General features: G+C 37.2%; 1 protein-coding gene across 4 annotated transcripts in view; it reads left to right on the plus strand.

Annotated features, from left to right (window-relative positions):
- The window catches only part of MYT1L (myelin transcription factor 1 like), a 128,874-nt gene that overhangs the window by 46,551 nt on the left and 62,521 nt on the right, over positions 1–19,802 (plus strand). For 3 of the 4 annotated variants that reach the window (XM_063389265.1, XM_063389270.1, XM_063389261.1), the window contains exons 5-9: positions 694–1,665; positions 6,202–6,336; positions 8,842–8,932; positions 11,193–11,300; positions 14,489–14,700. In XM_063389265.1, the coding sequence (XP_063245335.1) occupies positions 694–1,665; positions 6,202–6,336; positions 8,842–8,932; positions 11,193–11,300; positions 14,489–14,700 (1,518 nt within the window). Of the gene's footprint in view, positions 1–693; positions 1,672–6,201; positions 6,337–8,841; positions 8,933–11,192; positions 11,301–14,488; positions 14,701–19,802 lie in introns of all 4 variants that reach the window. The other variant, XM_063389254.1, reaches the window with a different exon arrangement.

The raw sequence follows: 19,802 nt of genomic DNA on the forward strand, positions 1-19,802 counted from the left end.
TAATTCCTTCTATCTTCCTTTCATGTAATTCTTTTAAAATTCTTAACTTCTCCACAGTTGAACTGAGAGATTTCGATTTTACTGATGGATCCACTAAGAAAAGTGCCATTTTAATCTTTGTGTCTAGCTACTGGTTAACTAGTGTTAATGGTGTGTATGGTGTTAAAAATGTGCCATTTTCCTTCTTGGAGTATACTCTTCTGGTGAATGGCATTCATCAGTAAGAGAATAAATCCAGTAGTACTCACTCCTTTGCCACCTACCATATTTACAGGAAATACAGGAGTGAGAAAAGTTGGAAAAGTAGGCAATTGTGTCATCTGAATAATGTGATTGTAATTAATCCCATAAAACTGTGAATATAGAAGTGAAAGAAGAAACATAAGTATATTTGCCATAATATTTAGCAGTACTAGTAATTAGCATTTTGATTGTCTTTTTCGTATCAGTTCTGTGAAAGAAATTCATGTGAATAGCAAATAAACAAAAATAGCCCTATGGACTATAGAGAATTCAGTTCAAATGGGTCAGCCATAGTGTTCTAAAATTGCTGTATGATTAACAATATTTGACATGCAGTTTGTTTTCTGTCCGTGCGATTGCAACAACAGTTCCAATTGTAGCTACTTTTTTCTTTTCTTTTCCTTTTTCTTTCTTTCTTTGTTTCTTTCTTTGTTTCTGTTTTTTATGCAGAAGACCATCAAATGAATTGTCACAATACTCGAATAATGCAAGACACAGAAAAAGACGATAACAATAATGATGAGTATGATAATTACGATGAACTGGTGGCCAAGTCATTGTTAAATCTTGGCAAAATTGCAGAGGATGCAGCATACAGAGCCAGGACAGAATCAGAAATGAACAGCAATACATCTAATAGTCTGGAAGATGATAGTGACAAAAATGAAAATATCGGTCGGAAAAGTGAGCTGAGTTTAGATTTAGACAGTGATGTTGTTAGGGAAACAGTGGACTCCCTTAAATTATTAGCACAAGGACATGGTGTAGTGCTTTCAGAAAATATTAATGACAGAAATTATGCAGACAATACTTCACAGCAAGACAATAGGAATATGAACTTTGTAATGCTAGGGAAGCCTGTGAACAATGGACTTACAGAAAAAATAGTGGAGGAGAGTGATGAAGAGGTGTGTCTCAGCAGTTTGGAGTGCTTAAGGAACCAGTGTTTTGATCTGGCTAGGAAACTCAGTGAGACAAACCCACAGGAAAGAAATCAACAGCAAAACATGAACACTCGTCAGCATGTCAGGCAAGAAGATGACTTCCAAGGAAGAACACCAGACCGGAATTACTCTGATATGATGAACCTAATGAGGCTTGAAGAACAGTTGAGCCCCAGATCTAGGACTTTTTCTAGCTGTGCCAAGGAGGATGGTTGTCACGAAAGAGACGATGATACCACCTCTATTACTTCAGATAGGTCTGAAGAAGTATTTGATATGACAAAAGGTAACTTAACCCTGCTTGAGAAAGCAATTGCTTTGGAAACTGAGAGAGCAAAAGCCATGAGAGAAAAAATGGCAGTGGAAGCTGGAAGGAGGGATAATATGAGATCATTTGAGGAACAGTCTCCAAGACACCTTTCTGGAGATGACAGGAAGCCTAAACCAAGTGACGGCCATGTCAAAAAGCCATATTATGGTAAAGGTAATATTTCTATATACCGTATGTTATGTCATGAGAAAGTGTGAGCTAACATGTTAAGTTTTTGCATAGATTTCTGAAATGAAGTTATTAATTCCACATAATGGGAACTTTATTAAAATTGTAGTATGACGTGATTGTAAAATAGCATCATGCTATGATTGTAAAATAAAATAATTCATTCTGCAGTGTTAGAAATATGTACAGTATGTCATTGGCTAAATTTAAAAAGTAACTTCTCAGGGAAACAAAACAAGAGATCATGTTGAAAGAGGCAAAGATTTTTCTCAAGGTTTTAATATATTTTATAGTAATAATTAAAAAAGAGAATTGTATTGCAAACGATATTGAAGAAGGGGGGTTTATGTAGCCGATAGTCAATCAGCTATGAAGTGCATATATTAGAGATTGGATTGGGTAGGTGGCATCGTGACTTATAAAATTATCATCAAATGACAGTTATTGATGAAGCCTCTCCCATCTAAAATGTAGAATTGCCTGATAGAAATTGAACAGTATCAAAATGACCGATAACATACGATAGGGGCAGTGACTGCACATTAATTATCTTAAGATAGTAAGGTAATGGAAGCCATTTGCTATGCAAGGCATGGTGTGGCCTGGGCTGAGATCAATAGCAATTTCTTTCTTATGTGCATTCCACTTCACTGGTTTCATTCCATTGTGGAAACAGTTAAGGTGCTGCCTTGACCATAATTCAATACAAGAAAAACAAACAAACAAAAAATAATAAGAACCAAACAAAAAACCCCAACAGACTAAAGGTTATCTTTAGAATGCCTTTTAATTTGTGGGATTATCATGGTGATGGTGTGTTTATATTATGACACCCCTCTTTAATGTGTTTACATCTGTACATGTAGGCCCATGTTGTATTAAGTGTTCAATACCTCCTGAGATTCATTGAACACCCCTGATTCCCATTGACTTTAGTGGAAGTTGAGGACGTGGTATTTCATGAGAGATGCTAAACAGGGACTAGGTTTGTCTTATATTTGTTGTAAAAATATTTGGTTTGCTTTCTACAATTGAGATGGTGGGCATTTTTCTTTTTTAAATAAATCCCTGTTTTGAAAAAGTAATCTGCCTGTGACATTCATGTAGGCAGACAACATCTTGATCCAAGAAAGTTTTGATCATTTTTCACAAGTCTTTAACAATAGTAATGATCAGTCTTTTGGAAAAGCATGTAAATTACTGATGTCAAACAGTGCTGCAATGTATTTTAGTGAAGTTTTGTGTGTTCTAACCACAGATATATAGTCCAGTGTGCTGTAGTAACTTTGGGCATTTGGGGAAGACAACTTTATTTAGTTAGTGTATTACTGCATAGCCATGTGGATGTTGTGCTAAATGTTGTTGACATATGACCTGTTATGGATGCATTTCCCTGTGAGTACATCTCTAAAAACACAAAAAACATGGCAAACAAAAATTAATTTTTGAACAATTTTTAAATTCTGCCATTCTCCAGCCTTTCCAGTCTATATATGGCTGGAAAAACATTTTTGCATATAGGCCTGCTGTCTCCAAAAAGCCTATGTAATTTCTGATGATGAGATATAATATATGGATGTCCTATTTTAGTAAATTCTATAGCTTCTTTGAACCATCTTATTTCTTGGGAGCTGCAGGTTGAATTGATAATAGGTCCAATGCTGAACCAGGGACTAAATACTGTGGGAGTTTGGACCATAAAACTTTGAGGAGTAGATAATTCTTCACCTTTTTAATTTAAAAAAAATAAATAAAAATTCCTTTATTTGAAAAAACAAAGCAACCAACCAAACAAAATCAAACAGAACAACAACAACAACAAAAAAACCCAGACCAAAACAAACAAACATGTGGGAAACATTCTGGTAGTTGTTGAGAGAGAAAGCTTTAAGTAAGACAGTTGCTTATCTCATTTTTTCTCCAGTCACATGTTGTCTTCCAAATACTGCTGCTGGAAGAGATACCTACAGAGATGTATGATATGGTTAGGTGGAAACTTTCTTGGGGGCACAGGTTTACAGTGAGAACTACCTCTTGGCTTCAAGGATCACTGAAACAACAGTTAAGAGACCACCAACCATTTTCCTCCTGCCCTCTTAAGCTTTCTAAACAGGTTTTCTTCTGAAATTTATGCATTTTGAAAGCTTTTAAAGTCCTTTGACAACCTTCACTCAGGAAATGCTTCCATTGTGGCAAGGAGTGAGAAAAGGTTGAACAGTTCAGTAGAACTGCAATATTTCTCCCAAATAGCAGAAGAGGATTTCCAAAACAGTATCCAGTGCTTCGTATAAATTTGTGAAAAGTTTATTCAAATGCCTTCCATTAAAAGCAATGGGAAATTGTGCAAGTGCAATTTTATGCAAGTTTTGAAATCATTAAGAGTAGTATACAGCATCTTTTCTGACTCATTAGACCATAAAGGCTCTTAAGGATCTGATGTGTGCTATAACTTTATGATGTAGACTTGAATACAGAGCAGGATTTGCTTGATGCTGTAGGATGCAAGTGTCTAGATCCTCAGCTGCTCTAAATTACAATACCATCCCTGACATTGGTGGAGTTCTAACAATGTCGAGTAGCTAAAGTTCCTCTAGTTTAAAGTCTCTGAAAAGCCATTATGGTCTATTAATCATCTACATTTTTTGCAGTCCTTGAATATTGTTATATTTACATAATTTATATTTCATTTACATTATCTATTCACTTATCTAATATTTTTACACATCCCAAAGTACTTGACTTGATGAGTTGCATAGAGTTGTGTATGTCTGTAGCTCTGGGCTTGCTGTTCTAGTGGTCTCAGCACAGGCCTATCTGGCAGGAATTCAAATCCCTCCTCTGACATTTGCTCCTTCTGTGGCCTTGGGTTTAACTTCTTGATCTCTTTCTTCAATTTCCTGATGCATGAGATTATGGTTTTTCCAGAAGTGTTGTGATAACTGTATAGCACATTGGAGGCAGATGTATATGTTTATTTGACGTTAAAGAGCATAGAACAAAGAAATGTGTTCTACACTCTACATGCAAGTTAAAATAAAACTTTCATAATTAGGGATTCCATTTGCAAAATACAGGGTTTAAGTATGATATTATATTTTAAGAATGGATTTAAGTCATGGAGAGTCATCACAATGAGCTAAAGATTTTCTGTAAAATGAAGCTGTTTTGGAAGAACTTGAAAAGTAAAAGTATATATAAATCCTACCAGAAGGAAATCAGGGAAAGATAAGTCCAAAATAGCATGTGAACTCTGGATTGTTTTGATTCATGATTAAAAGAATGGGTTGTATCTGAAGTTCTACAAGTAATGAAATGTCCCCGTATTGTACTGAGGGTTCTTTTTGTTGAGGCTGGGATGGGATTTAATGTAAAAAAGTCTTACTGGAAAACAAGTAGCAAAATCTTATTTTATGGAAATTAAAGCATAAATACTGAAGCAGAGAAATTACAAGAGCAACATAAAATTATTACATTTGGATTGTTCAGATTAGGTATTGAAAGGAACGATGGACTAAAAAAGATGTTGGTGATCTTGAGCCAAAATTGTAGCAGTTTGAGTATCCTGAATTTTAGCCCTTTAATACTGATATGAAAATCAGCAATAATGTCCAAAACCTGGCAACTGTGGTCAAGATGATAAGATGTAATTTGTGTTATGTGCTTGTCTGGAAGAATAGATGTTCTACAGATGTTCTGTTAAAGGAAATAAGCTGATGAAGTTATGTGAGAAAGTTCTAAATCAGGATTAATCTCACCAGTATTCCATTACATTGGCAGAAAACTTTTTTTTTTTTTTGTGGAAAAAATGTATAGTTAGACTTTTCTTTGATTTGTAGTCAGAAGATCCAACAACATTCCAAAATGTCATTAACCTTTCAAGCATATGAATATTCAGATATTACATATGCATGTTGGTAGTGGCCCAGATTTACAGCACCAGTGATACTTTCAGTGATTCTGATTACAATGTTTACTCCACCATAATTTATTGAAGAGAAAGGAATATTTATGTAATTTTACCACTTCATATGGAATTTAAGGAAAACCAGAGTTATTTCCTCATTGAGCCTTGGAAAAGAGATTTTTGTGGAATTGTTATGCTGAAGAGCTGGGTTTGCTACTCTCAGGGCATTGAACTGCTATGACACTACATTTGCAGACCTTAATACATGTGGCAAATAAAAAGGGAAACTCCAACTAAACAGTTTCCAAATGACCTTGCACCCTTGAGCTAATGCTTGCCAGCAGAACATTGATTGACAATGGTATGACTTTGCTATAAAAAGGTCATTTTCCAGTCATTGTGAATGGATATTGCCGTGATCATAGGAGCCTGCAGTCTGAGAAGAAGATAACAGGATAAAAGTGACAAAACTGTGATAAGAAGTAGAAGGGTTTCTTTTTTTCCAGTTTTCATAATAACATTTACCAGAGAGTAAATGACATGATTAAATGAACCTTCTTACAGAAATGTGAAAAGACTCATTCACTTGACACATTTGTTGTAAATTATAGATCCCTCAAGAACAGAAAAGAAAGAGAGCAAATGTCCTACCCCTGGGTGTGATGGAACTGGCCATGTAACGGGGCTTTACCCCCATCACCGCAGTTTGTCAGGATGCCCACACAAAGATAGGGTCCCTCCAGAAAGTAAGTTCACATTCTTTCATGGAAACTGGGGATAAAACTACAAAAACTTTTCTAGCATGCTTTTTAAAACTTTTATTTAAAAAATTAATTTCATTTTTCAGTATGGTTTGTCTCAACTTAGTCAACTGTTCTGTGTTATACTTTTTCCTTTATTCCATCTTTTCCATTCTTTACTAACTTTACACTAAAAGAACAACTTTTAAAGCTGTATTCTTTGATTTTGAGAATCCTAGATTGTTTTTTAATAGACATATTTCGTCAACAGAGAAAAAGGTTTCCAGAAGATGTGCACTGCTTTTGCTTCTGCGTGCTACTGTCACATCAAATGTCCTTATTGTCTTGTACAGGAATGACTATTCCTGAAAAACTTGCAACCCCTTTCCTTTGTTATTGTTGTGTCTGAAACATAATTTATATTAAACTAGTGCATATTATAAAAATAATAATTTGGCTGTTTACTTAGTTACAGAACTCAGGATTTTGAGCAAACACCCCCTGTCAGTCACATGGGTGGAACTTCCTGCCTTGTTAGCAAATTCTCTGCGTAGGAAGTTCACCTGTACGAGCTCATGGACACCCACCTAAAGGCAGAGGGCTTCATTTCTGGAAGTCACCTCCTTGGCTGATGAAATCAGCATAGTTCTGTTGAAGCTAATGACTCTGTGCTGGTTTTCATCAGGAAGTGTCTAGCTAAGATCCAGTTCTCTTTCATACCAGTTTTAAAATGGAATTATGGATTCCATTCCATATGCACCTAAAATCCTCACTGTCCATCAGCACTTACAGACTTAATGAATTTGCGACAACCTTGAGGAAATGTTATAAAGATGGTCAGAAGTAAAGTGGTCCCCAGTTTCCAAAAGAAAGTAGAGATTCTGATGGACAGGAAAATAGAAGTAGATTAACACTGCAAGAGTGGCAGACTTAACACGTCTCCTCTTCCATGGTACAGTGGCTTCTTCCAGAAGTAAAGTGATGAGAAGTGTTTTAGGAAACTTTGCTGTAGTTTGGCTGGTCTCTGAATAGTAGAACAAATAAAGTAATTTCTCTGCTTTCCAAGACCTTGTAATTTTCTGAAACACAAATATTTATTTAGTTGCTCAAAGTTCTATCATTTTTTCAAATGGTAAATAAAAAGCTCTTTAGAAGACTTTGTAAATCAAAGAAGAATATAGCTTTAAACTGTTTGCATGCTCTTGTACCTACTAAAATGACAAAGGTGAGCTCATCTTTTTTTTTCCTGTGATGTTGGCCTTGTGAAGCATGTTTCAAGAACAGCTTTAAATACTAGGAATTTCAGAGTGAAGCTTTTGCATCTATACACATTTTATCACACTGATTATGGGGTGATGATGATGATGGTTATCTTTTAATGAGTATACATGGTTTAATTCTCAAGTCTCTGAACAGCTTTTATTCAGTTCTTTACTCAGTCAAGGTATCTATTGATTTTATTAGATTTTTTTTCTTTTGAGTGAGAACTAAATACAGGCTCCCAGACTACTTCTTGTGTGAGAAAATGAGAACTTCATAAGGGCTGGATGGCCTTTTTCCATTGAGTGATGCACTGTCATCCAGCTCCGAGACATGGATTCAGATATGCCTCATGTCATAAAAAACTCCTCAGTGTTCCCAAAAAGTTCTTGATAATTTGGCCCTTCATAGCATGAGCTTTATGATTTGGAGGAGTACTGCTCTGAGCAGCCTTGGAGTAAGTTTTCCATCCAGCTTGCAGTGGATGCAGATATAAATCAGTTTACTTGCTTAAGCTTGTACCACTTATTTCTTTTTTACATTTTTTTTCTGCCATCCCTCAATTTTTAAGTGCTTGATTTTGGTTCTTAGTATTTTGAAAAAGAAAATCACATTCGTAGAGAATACAAGTGAAAACTAAAGGATCCATTCTGCCCGCCATATAGATATGGATGATGTATCTATGTGGAAGCGAGCAGAACTGGCCCCTAGCTCAATTGGGCTGCCTTATAGTTAGGGTTAAATTCTGTTCAGGGTTGTGCTGAGGTGTGTTTCAAATAATTCAATGTTCTACCAGTATAACTTGAGAGCAGATTTTCAGCTCATGAGTTTGATACTGCGTTTATAAAGCTATGTATTAAGAATACATACATTTCCCGAAAGAGTTTTCCCAGTCTGTAACTTTGCTTTGTATGGTTGCTAGCTCACCCTTTACTGTTGAGCTGATCTTTGCTCAGTGGTTTTGTATGAAGAAGATGTTGGACGTCTTCTGCTTCACTGTTGCACCAGAGATGCATTTGTTTATAGGTTCTGTAACCTCCATAACTTTCACTGTTGCCCTGTGTTAATGAGCATAGGGTCACAATACTTTCCTCATCAGGCTTTATTGGCTATGTGTGTCACGTGTATTTTGAGGAATGCTGGTTGTTAATGAATCCTGCTTTGTTTTAAAATGGTTTCATATATACTGGGATTTGATTTTTTTTTTCTTGTTTTCATACTCTGCTGTTTTCTCTTACTCTCCTTGTCAAGTTCTTGCCATGCATGAAAATGTTCTTAAGTGTCCTACACCAGGCTGCACAGGCCGGGGCCACGTAAATAGCAACAGGAATTCCCACCGAAGGTAAGGACGCCGTCGCTGGACACCGATCTAGAGGGAACAGTGCCTCCCAACTGCAGCCCTTCTGGCAGTCCACTGGGGGGGAGTGAGTGTGTGTCGTTGTTCTGTTCTGAGGATTGACAGATGGTGCTTCGTGTGCTTTATCCATTATAAAGAGTAACATTTATTCATGTATTTTCTGAGGAGAACGAGTGTGCGCTTGCTGTAGTATGGATGAATTGATCCACAGAAGACATTTTAAGCATCCTTAGCTTTTTGAGTGGACTTTTTTTTTCTTTTTGTTTTGATATTTGCTGAACAGCAGTGGTACAAAACAAGTAGTATGACTCTCATGGGTGTGTTGCAGGGAGAAAGAAGATTTTGTCAACATCATCAGGATTAGGACAGAATTCTTGTCATCACACTTCACTCTCCTCAGAGATTATTTTTTAGGGCATGAAAAAACCTACTCTAATTCTAAATTGCTGGGGTTTTTTTAGTACATGAGAAGCAGCATTTTAAATACACAGGTGTTAGCTTTCTTACCACAGTCTCGACCCCGAAGTACTTACTCAGCTAAAACTGAATGAGAATCTTGGCTGTTTAAGAAACATGAAGAATATCTCATTACATTTAAAAATGAGAAGGCAGAATTATTAGAAGTAAGTATTCTAGTAAAAAAAAATCAAGGAAAAAAGAAGCTTTTCCATAGTTTCCCAAGATTAGTAATAGATTCTTAGGGAAGGGATGCTATTGCAAATTAAATTCTGTCAAACAAATTTTGAAAATGTTACTTTAGTGTTTCTCACGTCATAATTTTCCCACAGAACAATAATAAAATCTTGCCTATTCCTTTACAATTTTAAAAATCCAGAAAATGTGGATAAGAGGGTAAAAGGAACGGTGCAATGTTCCTGTTATTAAATTCCTTCTTACTATTAATTGTAGCAGGAAGGCTTTAGGGAGTACAGGTACTGGACATTCAGTCTTATCAAGCTCTGGTTTGCTACAACCCCTCATACCAGCTGCATTTCCCCCAGAAGACTCTTGTGGGTACCAGCCTTTCTGCAATAAGCTCGGGTACCCCTTCTCTGCAGTGATGCTGCCAGGAGATGCAGCAAAAACCTCTGAGAAGGCTTTGTGGGAATTACTGCTGCTTGAAGCAGCATTCACTTCTGGTTGAATATTCACCAGAATATTTGAGGTGTCTGAGGAAGAGCCTGTCAGTGGAGCGCAGCTGCCCCTGGCATGGCTCCAGAGCTGCACAGAGCTCCCTCACCCTCTGCAGAACTAGGGCAGTGAGGGCGAGCAGGGAGGGGGAGCACTCTGCAGTCTGTGCTCGCCTCTTTCTGCAGCTTTTGGGGCATTTTTCTCTACTTCACTTTTTTCTTTTTTTTTCCACGTATTTCCTGTAAAGAAGGGAACATCTGGGAATGCACTGATTTGCCTTTCATTTTAATTTCTATTCCTGTGAAGAGCACAGAGAGCTGCAGTCACACAAGCATGCAATAGACTGTGACAAGGAAAGGAACCCCTCCATTGTCAGGTCACAGGGTTTTACAGCTTCACTAAGAGCACCATCTGCTGGCATCAATATATTTATTTTTCACTGTTCTAAATCTTTTCCATAAGATCAGGCTTATTATTGCCACTTCAATAATAGTTCAGCATTTGCAAATTTAATTGAATCTGCAGTGCAGAAATGCTTTTGATTTTACATCATCTACTATTAGAAAGCATACTTTAGTGGCTGAAATTCATGAACAAACACTAACAGTTGACATATAGATTTAATAGTCCAAGTCAAAATTTTGCTCTCATTTATGTCCCTAGCAAAAAGATTGGAGTTAATGGAGCTGAATGAGGTGTGAAGCAGCACAAGATTTGGCCTATATGGTGTTGTCATTTAATTGTCTTCAGGAGCCATTTCCTTGGCAACATTTGTAGAGGCATAAAGGTCACAAGTCTGCTAGCACAGCTGCACAGTAGATTCCAGTTTACATTCTCCTCTCCTACTGGTATGTTCTCTGGCTGACATCCATGAATAATCTACCCATGTACTGTGAGAGAATAGGAGCAGATGTAAGATTTACCATGCAACTTTGAGAGCAGAAGAAAGGAAGTCTATTCTAGAGAAAATACACATGGCCAAAACATTTTTGGAAACCCTTTTCCTTCAGATTCTTCCTGATGCTGGCTAAGGAGGAGAAGGAGTAATTGGATCAGTGCTATAATGTGAAACTATGCAGGACAAGACAATTAAATTTCCTTTCTGTAATTGCAGCCTCTCTGGATGTCCTATTGCTGCAGCAGAGAAACTGGCTAAAGCTCAAGAGAAGCATCAGAACTGTGATGTGTCAAAATCAAACCAGGCATCAGATCGGGTTTTAAGGTATTAGAAATCACTATAATACTTATTCTTATGCAGAATTCATCACACATTCACCTAATCTGAGAATTTATATTTATATACATTGTATATACATATATATCTCCTTTAAAGAAGAGTTAGAATTAGGGCTTCTGGATCCAATTCTCACAGTGTATTTTTCCCACTCAGTTTTCATGGGGGAGGGTTGGTAATTATTTTGGCAAATACATGTAAAGCTGAAAAGCTCATTTTTGTCTTAGGCATTGTTTGGTGTAAAGATGACTGCTGGAGTGCAAAGTCTAAGAACAGTGTGAAAAAAGTTGGTATCTTTTGGGAATAAACTAATATTTACCGGTAAGTCTTGGTTTTTTCAGCAGGCTTTTACTAGTAAATATCAGTTTAAATTAAACCAGAAGCCCTATGTGCATTACCAAACTGGTAGTACACCTTTTCGCAGGACACTTGGAAAAGTACCAGGTATAGCTTAGATTCCAGAATAACATCAGGCTTAGTTCTTTGTCTCTGATCCCCCCATTCTCTGCCAGGAAGGACAGAAAGAGAGAAAAACTGTCATACATTTTCATACGGAAAGAACCTTGAACCAATTTTATATGATTATACTCCTTTTCTTCATCCATGAAGGATTCTGCGTTTATCTGAAGTTGTATCCAGCTTTGTGCTATTGTCTCCTCTTTTGAGATATGTGGGTGGAAAAAATATTTCTAAGGAGCTGAAGTGTGAAAGATGCATGTAAAGCAATCAAACTTCTGCATGATTTTACCAGCCTTGTGCTGATGATGCCCCAAAAGCTGCAGAATTTCTCCATGGATACTGCAGTGTCTGTGGGCTGGGATAGGTACATCCCTCCCAGCTGCCTCAGAAATCATGGAGGAAGTGCTGCAGCTTTAGTTCCAGAATTTCTTACTTATCCCATAGGTTTCTTCATCTTTAGCTGTCTTTTAGATTTAAGAACTGATTAGGCTACTTAAAGTTTTCTGCTGCATTATCAACAACATTCTTTGAATATTCTCTTTAAAGTTCATCTAATCTTGATGGTCTTTTCAAAAATCAGCATTCCCATGAAGCTGGGAGCATAGAATTATGGTTCACATCTACGGAAGATTTTTCATCATTCCTGTTTACTGTGCTCTCCTTCTGCAGATTGTTTTTGATGGGATTTAACTCAACAGCCCTTAATTCAGTTTGCACAGCTTGGCATACAACATCCCACCCCTTTCTTAGAGAAGGGTTCTTCAAATCCCATTAGTAAAAAAAAACCCTATTCACTCTTTGAGGGAATAAAAAAGTTTCTCACTTGATGGAAAAAGACAGATCAAAAATGCAGTGGCTTTTACCACTGCTTATTACAGAGAAGCCACTGAAGTCAGTTGCCATAGAAGGCAACTGCTCAAAAGCAGCATCCAGTTTGCTGGCAAACTCCCTAGGATTGTTCTGCAGTCTTAACTTCACTTGTGAGCTGCCTTGTGTTTCATGTCTTATAGGAAACTCAGATAATTCTTTCATCTTGTCTTATGCTTCCCTTTTACCTTTAAGTCATTGAAGGTTTTAAGATGAACTTGGCAGCTATTTATAATACTTGAATGCAGGCAATTGATGGGCAGACAGAGATGTTTTAAGAGTAAATCTTGAATATTTGTCTTCATCCCGGTTTCCATTGCACCTGCATTTGAAAGTTCTTACTTAAAGAGAAATCAAATTCATAGAACTTGTATTCGAGTGAAATTTTGGATTTGCATCAAATGTTCAGGATCTGAATTGCAGGTTTTTGGCTAAATATAGATTATCTTGAAACAGGATCAAACTATTATTCATATCAGCTCATTGTATAAATAAGCCCACTGTATTTTTGTGAGGAAGAAGTGTCTAAAGGAATGAGCATACATAAATCAAAGGGAATAGTATGACTAATATGATTTTTTGGGTGAGCTTTACATAAATATTCTGAATAATTTCTATGAAAATAAATTCATTCAGAAAAACATGATATGATAGTTGAAACCTATTTCTTACTATTGATCACAATTCACTTTGTTAGTCAGCATGATGATACTTCTGATGTCAACTGAATTTCTGTTCCTGTGATTGTTCCTTCCATTTCCTCTGGTTATAAATGCAGTAAAAGAAAAAGAAGAAAAGAGAAGAAAAATAAAAAATGCTCTATGCTTCTTGATTCCAGCAGAAGCACCTCAGGTGTGCTGTTCATCATCCTCACCTCCTGCTAAATGCAGCAGGCAGACATGCAGCATTGTGCAGCAGATGCTTCCTACGGCCCAGTCGTGTAACATTTTCCCTTATCAGTAGAGTTTGCACGATCTGACCTTTGTTTGCCTGCTCTGAGCTGATGAATTCTGTGTCCACGTGCAGAAGATGGTGTGACAGTGGAGTTCACTGCAGCATTCTTTCACTGATTTGTTGATTTCACAAGTTTCTGAAATGGCCAATTAACATCAATCAGGGCTTCTTCTGACTGTCCTCCCTCATCATAAATGAAAGAGATACTTAAATGAAACAGTTTTATTTTGTATTCAGTCTCAGGACTTTCCTTGAGGTGTGCATCTGTGTGTCAGGAGTCACAGCTCCTGCCAGAACCTTGCGTTTAAGGATGAGCAGGACCTGCAAGGCAGCAGCTCAGAGTCAACAGAGCTTCTGAGATTCTTCTCAAGATGAACATGGATTTGCATATTGAAGGATGAAACAAGAATAGTTACTTTTGAAAGCACAGAGGAAAACACCATACACCTCTGTGGGAAGAAATTTGGAGGAAACTCCATATATTAGGTGGAGCTTCCAGATCTACTTTTCCTCTTCGATATTTAAAGAATTGTCCAAACTTCTTCTGTCAGTCTGCTTGCCCCTCTTTAATTCACCTCCCAAAAGAAGAATTGTTTGCTATGTGATGCAATTACACAGGGAAAAGGAAACCTTGAAGTATTTTAAAACAGAATTTTAAAATACTTTTAGCAGCAGGATACATTTAGTGGTATTAGAATTAATTTTGTCTAGGCTTTATTCAAGGAAAGAAATATTGTTTGTCTGCTGAAAATAACCAAACTAAGGAAATGCAATAATATATTGCTGTCTCTTGAGTACAAGAAATAACTAAGATTTTCTAATCTGAACTATAAATTATGCACAAATCTAGTAAACTGAACTGCATCTAACAAACTGTACATATCTTTAATTTCTAGGCCCATGTGCTTTGTTAAGCAATTGGAGATCCCTCAGTATGGCTACAGAAACAATGTCCCCACCACCACACCCCGCTCCAACTTGGCCAAGGAACTAGAGAAATACTCTAAGACTTCGTTTGAATATAACAGTTATGACAACCATGCCTATGGCAAGAGAGCCATAGCTCCCAAGGTGCAATCCAGGGATATATCCCCCAAAGGATATGATGGTAGGAGGTGCACACTCTTATACATGAGAGACAAGTTTGCAGTTAATCATGTTGTTGTATATGTAAACATCATACAAATAAGACATGTTTTCATGTTCATACAGTATTATGAGGAATGCAATGCTATCATATGTAAGTTATTTTAAAGGCCTTTAAAAAAAAATGTTGTTTTATACGGTGCTTGCTTCAGGATTGTTGCACTGTTAAAAGACATCTCCAGCTATTAAGCTCCTGGGATGTGTTGAGATGGCAATAAAAGCTAAGTAGTAGAGATAATGTTCTTATGTTACTGTCTGGGAGACCTGGCCTCAAGGGTCACATTAGGATTCTCGCCTCCATGCAGCAGTTAAGGTAACCCAGAAAGATAACATACTTGCTTTGTGGGGATATGGAAGTAGGAAACCTGGGCCTCATTGCACTTAGGAAATCACTGCTACATAGTTAAAGAGGCATTTTTGCTTATTTTGTCCTCACAAATACACTGGTTGAATTCTCTGGAAAACCTACCATACTGAACATGTTTAGGAGAGGGCTGATACTAGTGTCAGTTCAGGAGAGGACAATGGATGGGAGCAGTCAGGCAAGGGTTTTTTATTAGGGGAGAAAAATGAACACAGGATAAAGAAGGAGTGTAGCTTTTGAAGACATCAGGAATTTTTCAGAACAATACATTTATATATGCATATATATTATATATGCATATATATATATATGCATGCATATATATATTAGAAAAACTAAATTGTGCCTTTTTTTTTTTTTTTTTTGAACACTAGCAGAGTTTATTATTTGGTTGAAATATTTGATACTGCTCAGTGACTACTATAAGAAATTTCAGGCAGGTGTCAGATTTTTTGTTTAAGAAAACAGAAAGAAACATACTATACAGAACAATTTATGTTATTGCCTGAACACAGACTGACGTTTGAAAGTAGTTAAGTGAAGAAAGAGAAAATTACTACAGCTCTTGCCTTCATGTGTTTGATATTTTGGATATTTCCCTTTCTCATAGAATTAACAGACATATTCTTGCACTATAGCAGAAAGGAAGAGGGTTGTGAAAGGAAACCTATTTTTAGTAAAACAGTTTTCTTTTTCCTCGTACCTTCATCTTATTTGTCTGTATCAGAATAAGGCTTTGAACAGAATTAAAAGTAAAGCACTAACTGTAAATGTGGTTAGGAAGGTAATGAGTATACATTAGTATAAGGTAAATTAGGTAATAAATATTGTATATATATTCTGTCTACTCTTGCAGAAAGGAAAGCATCACAATACTGCTGGGGTTCCTATGAAAAAGCTTATTTTCAGATCAAATTACTGATGCATAAGCAACTGATATATATTTTTTTCATTTAAGGCCCCCTTTTCCACAAATAATGACAAACTTCACTTTTTCTCCCAAACCACCAGAATTTGAAAATACATGTAACATTTAGCACAAGTTTACAGTGGCGTTAAATAATAAAAGGCTGTCTTGATAAAAGTCACTGACTTTATGCACACTCATCTTCCTTTGATATAAATAGGAGTTTTTCTTGGCTGTAGGACTGCTTCACTGCTCAGTGGTGTGAGCTGGAGGGGACGGAGGGACACTGCATGCCTGTGCTCCATGCTGGTGCAGCAGTGCAGGGGCTCCGTGCCGCAGGAGAGCGGCAGCCCGTGCAGCTGGGGCGGGCTGGGAGCACGCCAAGGCTGAGGTGTGCCCTGCTGCATCCTCCTGGCTCTGCCGGAGGCAGGGCACACTGCACCTGGGCCCAGGTGATGTGGGAGCTGTTAGGTCACTCCTGCCAACAGGCTCCCAAGAGGGGGGGGCCTGGTTTGTGTTCTTCTTTTCCCTGTTAGTCATTTCCATGAAGCCTCTAGGATTCACATCTCTCTGGAATTTCAGAAGTGCTCCAACGTATTTGGCTTAAATTGGCTCAGAAAAATCAGTTGAATTCTTAGAATGATGAAGTGAAGTCCTGGGCACGCTGAAATTGTTAAAACATTTTGGCACTGACTTTCAAGGGAACAAGGATTCGGCTGACAGTTATTGTAAATAACTGAGTATGAAGGAGATTTCAGGAAGAGACTCTTTGCTTAAAAGAGCCACTTCAAAAAACTTCACAGTATTTTTAGGTGATATTTTATTTGTATAGAAAAAAAATATTATCGCTACTAAAAACTTTATGGAAGTCCAGAGAGCACACCTATTATGTATGTCAGCAAAGCATGTTTATATAAAAGCAGATTCAGACTTCTGAAAAGTTATCCTGAAAAACCCAAAAGTACATCTAAGGCTTTGGGGGGAATGTGCAGGTAAACATTGCTTTAGTTCTGACTATCTGAGAGAAGTAGTCTTAAGGAAATGAAAAATCAATAGCTTCACATCTCAATTCTTTTTTAATTCTCAGCTAGTACAGTATTTTCATCATCAGAGAAAGGGATTATATCTTCAGTAAGTGTACAGTTGGGAGAGACATGAACATAAATAGCTCATTTGAATTGTTTCCTTGATATTTTTTACAGTATGGTTTACTAAAAAAACCCAGAAAATGTATAATTTGGATTGTTAGGTAGGGTGATCTAATTATTCTTGATAATTTTTTTTTTGGGGGGCTTGTTTTTCCTTTGAAACCAGTTGCACAGTGTATTGAATGCTGGGCTTATGGTATACAGCAATAAAGATAAGAAAAGCTGGACACAGCAGGAAGTGGTGAGGCAACATTTTCAGTTGCTTAGGTGACGGCAGGAATTGTTGTCATCCCAGAAACAGGCCTGGGTCATTCTAGCAAAACACTGAAAAAAATGTTATGAGTGGCATTCATCTGGCCATATCCAGAGTTTTATAATGTCACCGACAGCTGAGTTCAGCACCCCTTTCAGATTCAAGAAGAAGGGTAGATAATTCTCCGATTCAGTCCATCTTTTCCTGAAGTGCTTATTTAAAACTGGTCAGGTGAATCATGGCCTGAAAGTTCCTGGTTTTTCCACTGCCTGTATAGGAAGCTTATAATGACATGGTCAGGTAACTGAAATTAGGTGAGATGAATCTTTATTGTGCAGGTCAGAAAAAGAGTTGAAACTGTAATTAATTTACTAAAACATTCAGTATTTAGACCATATTGGGGATGAAGGTGCCTGGGCAGAGCTGAATTCCACTCCAAATACCTTTCTTTTATCTTTTTCTGTTTGGGATTGCTCCCATTCCCCCATTGTTAATTAGTACGAGAAGCCTTTAGACTTTGAGAAGTTCTTTGTAATCAGGCCCCTGGCATATCTGATGGAAGCCCAGTCTGGGTATGCAGCTGGTTAGACCTGTGTCTGTTTTTAATGGGGAAAATGTTCTTCACATTTGGTTTCACTCTGGATTACAAGGCATAGGTGGACTGCAGAGCTTTGTAAATCTGGTGCCACAGGGGTGGGCATTGTATCAAGCAGAACAATCTGGTATTGAAACAATTCAGCTTTCCCTTCATTAGTGAAAAGATTGATTTGATTAATTATAAATTGATGATCTTTGTTTCTCCTGAAAAGCTGATGTGAAATGAACAGTCTGGGTTATGTGACTCATCTTCAAAGGTACAGCTACAGTGAAGTTAAGATAACCATGGCCATTTCTCTCTAAGTATTTGCTTAAATTATTGGTAATCTGAAAGCTAATAATTGTGTAGCATGCTTATAGCACTTTTTATCTTCAAAGTGTTTTGCAAGTGAATCACAACACAACTAAATTTTAGAAGCAACTTTCTGTTTATAGAGAAAATGAATTCAAGGGATAAAGTAGTTTGACCAAGGCCACAGAGGAGTCCATATCAGAGTCTGCATGAGTTTCTGATGGTTAGTCCTATGTATAAAAGCTGACTCTTTCCCTCCCTCTCTTTAACACACATTCTCATATATATATATATAATTTCCCATGTAATATGTCTCTTATGTCTGTCTAAATGTGACCTGCTATAACAAGACTAACATTTTTTGAAAATTACAAAAGTCTTATTTGTTCCTATGATTTTTGAAAGATACTTCTAATTTGGCAAGTTCAGTGGTACAGGGTGCTTGCTGTGTTAGCATAACACAGTAGAAACTGATTTATTCAATTATTTGCTTCCTGGAGTATAGGAAAATTCTTGCATGTCTTGGATGCTGTAACAAAGTAACAATGGATAAATGCTAAATTTTTAATGACCACCACTGAGTACTATATTAATAATGAAACTCTTGAGGAACAGTCCACAAATTTATTATTAGTGGATACCCTGCTAGTGTAGTGCTACTCTGTGTTCAAAACAAAAAAAATGTGATGAATGTTTAGCATTCACTTCACTTAAAAAAAAAATCACACCCTGTGCATTATGTGGCTTTCCTGAGAAAACTCCATCTGTTATGATTTAAGTGAAACACTATTTCCTTTGCAGTAAAAATAACACCATGATTTTTTTTCCGTTTTTTGGAGAAAGGAAGATGACATAAGCTCTAGCAGAGACATTTTGCTTTCAGATTCTTCTTTTGAACCCTGCCTGCCTACCAAAGCAGCCCATGGTTCACAAATGGGCTGTGCTCATGGGAGCAGATTATTATATGTATGTCTGCTCAGACAAATACGACTGAGGAGCCTGGCATTTCAATGGAGCCCATCACGAGGAGCTCTGTCTAGGGCCTGACCTTTTTTGTATTGCTCTCTAATCAGGATGCTAGTTGGTTATTGTTACACTGCGCTATAAGGTGTGATCTCTGCAGTACACATTTCCATCTTAAGGGGAAGTAGTTGCTGTAATATGCATGGATGTATCCTCTGACCTACCTTGACTTTTATTTTTTTCCTGAAAATACATAAACTTCTGCATTTTGGAGACGAGCTCACACTTTCTTGCATTTTTATAAACACTTTCAAAACAGCTCATCTGGGAAGAGGGTTGGGGAAATAAGTGGGATAATAGGGCTGCTTTCCCTTACTGCTGCTTTCCCTTACTGCTGTAATACTTTTGGCTGCAAGGAGCATTACTTAAAAGCAGCAACAGTGCTGCCTTGTGTTTAGATAGGCTGGACATGAGCACTGTCAGTGCTTTGGCTCTTCTGTGACCACCCCTGGCTTGTGTCAGTCAGAGCTCTGCCAGGCA

The sequence above is a fragment of the Prinia subflava genome, chromosome 2 (assembly GCF_021018805.1).
Source record: "Prinia subflava isolate CZ2003 ecotype Zambia chromosome 2, Cam_Psub_1.2, whole genome shotgun sequence".
NCBI classification, from domain to species: Eukaryota; Metazoa; Chordata; class Aves; order Passeriformes; family Cisticolidae; genus Prinia; species Prinia subflava.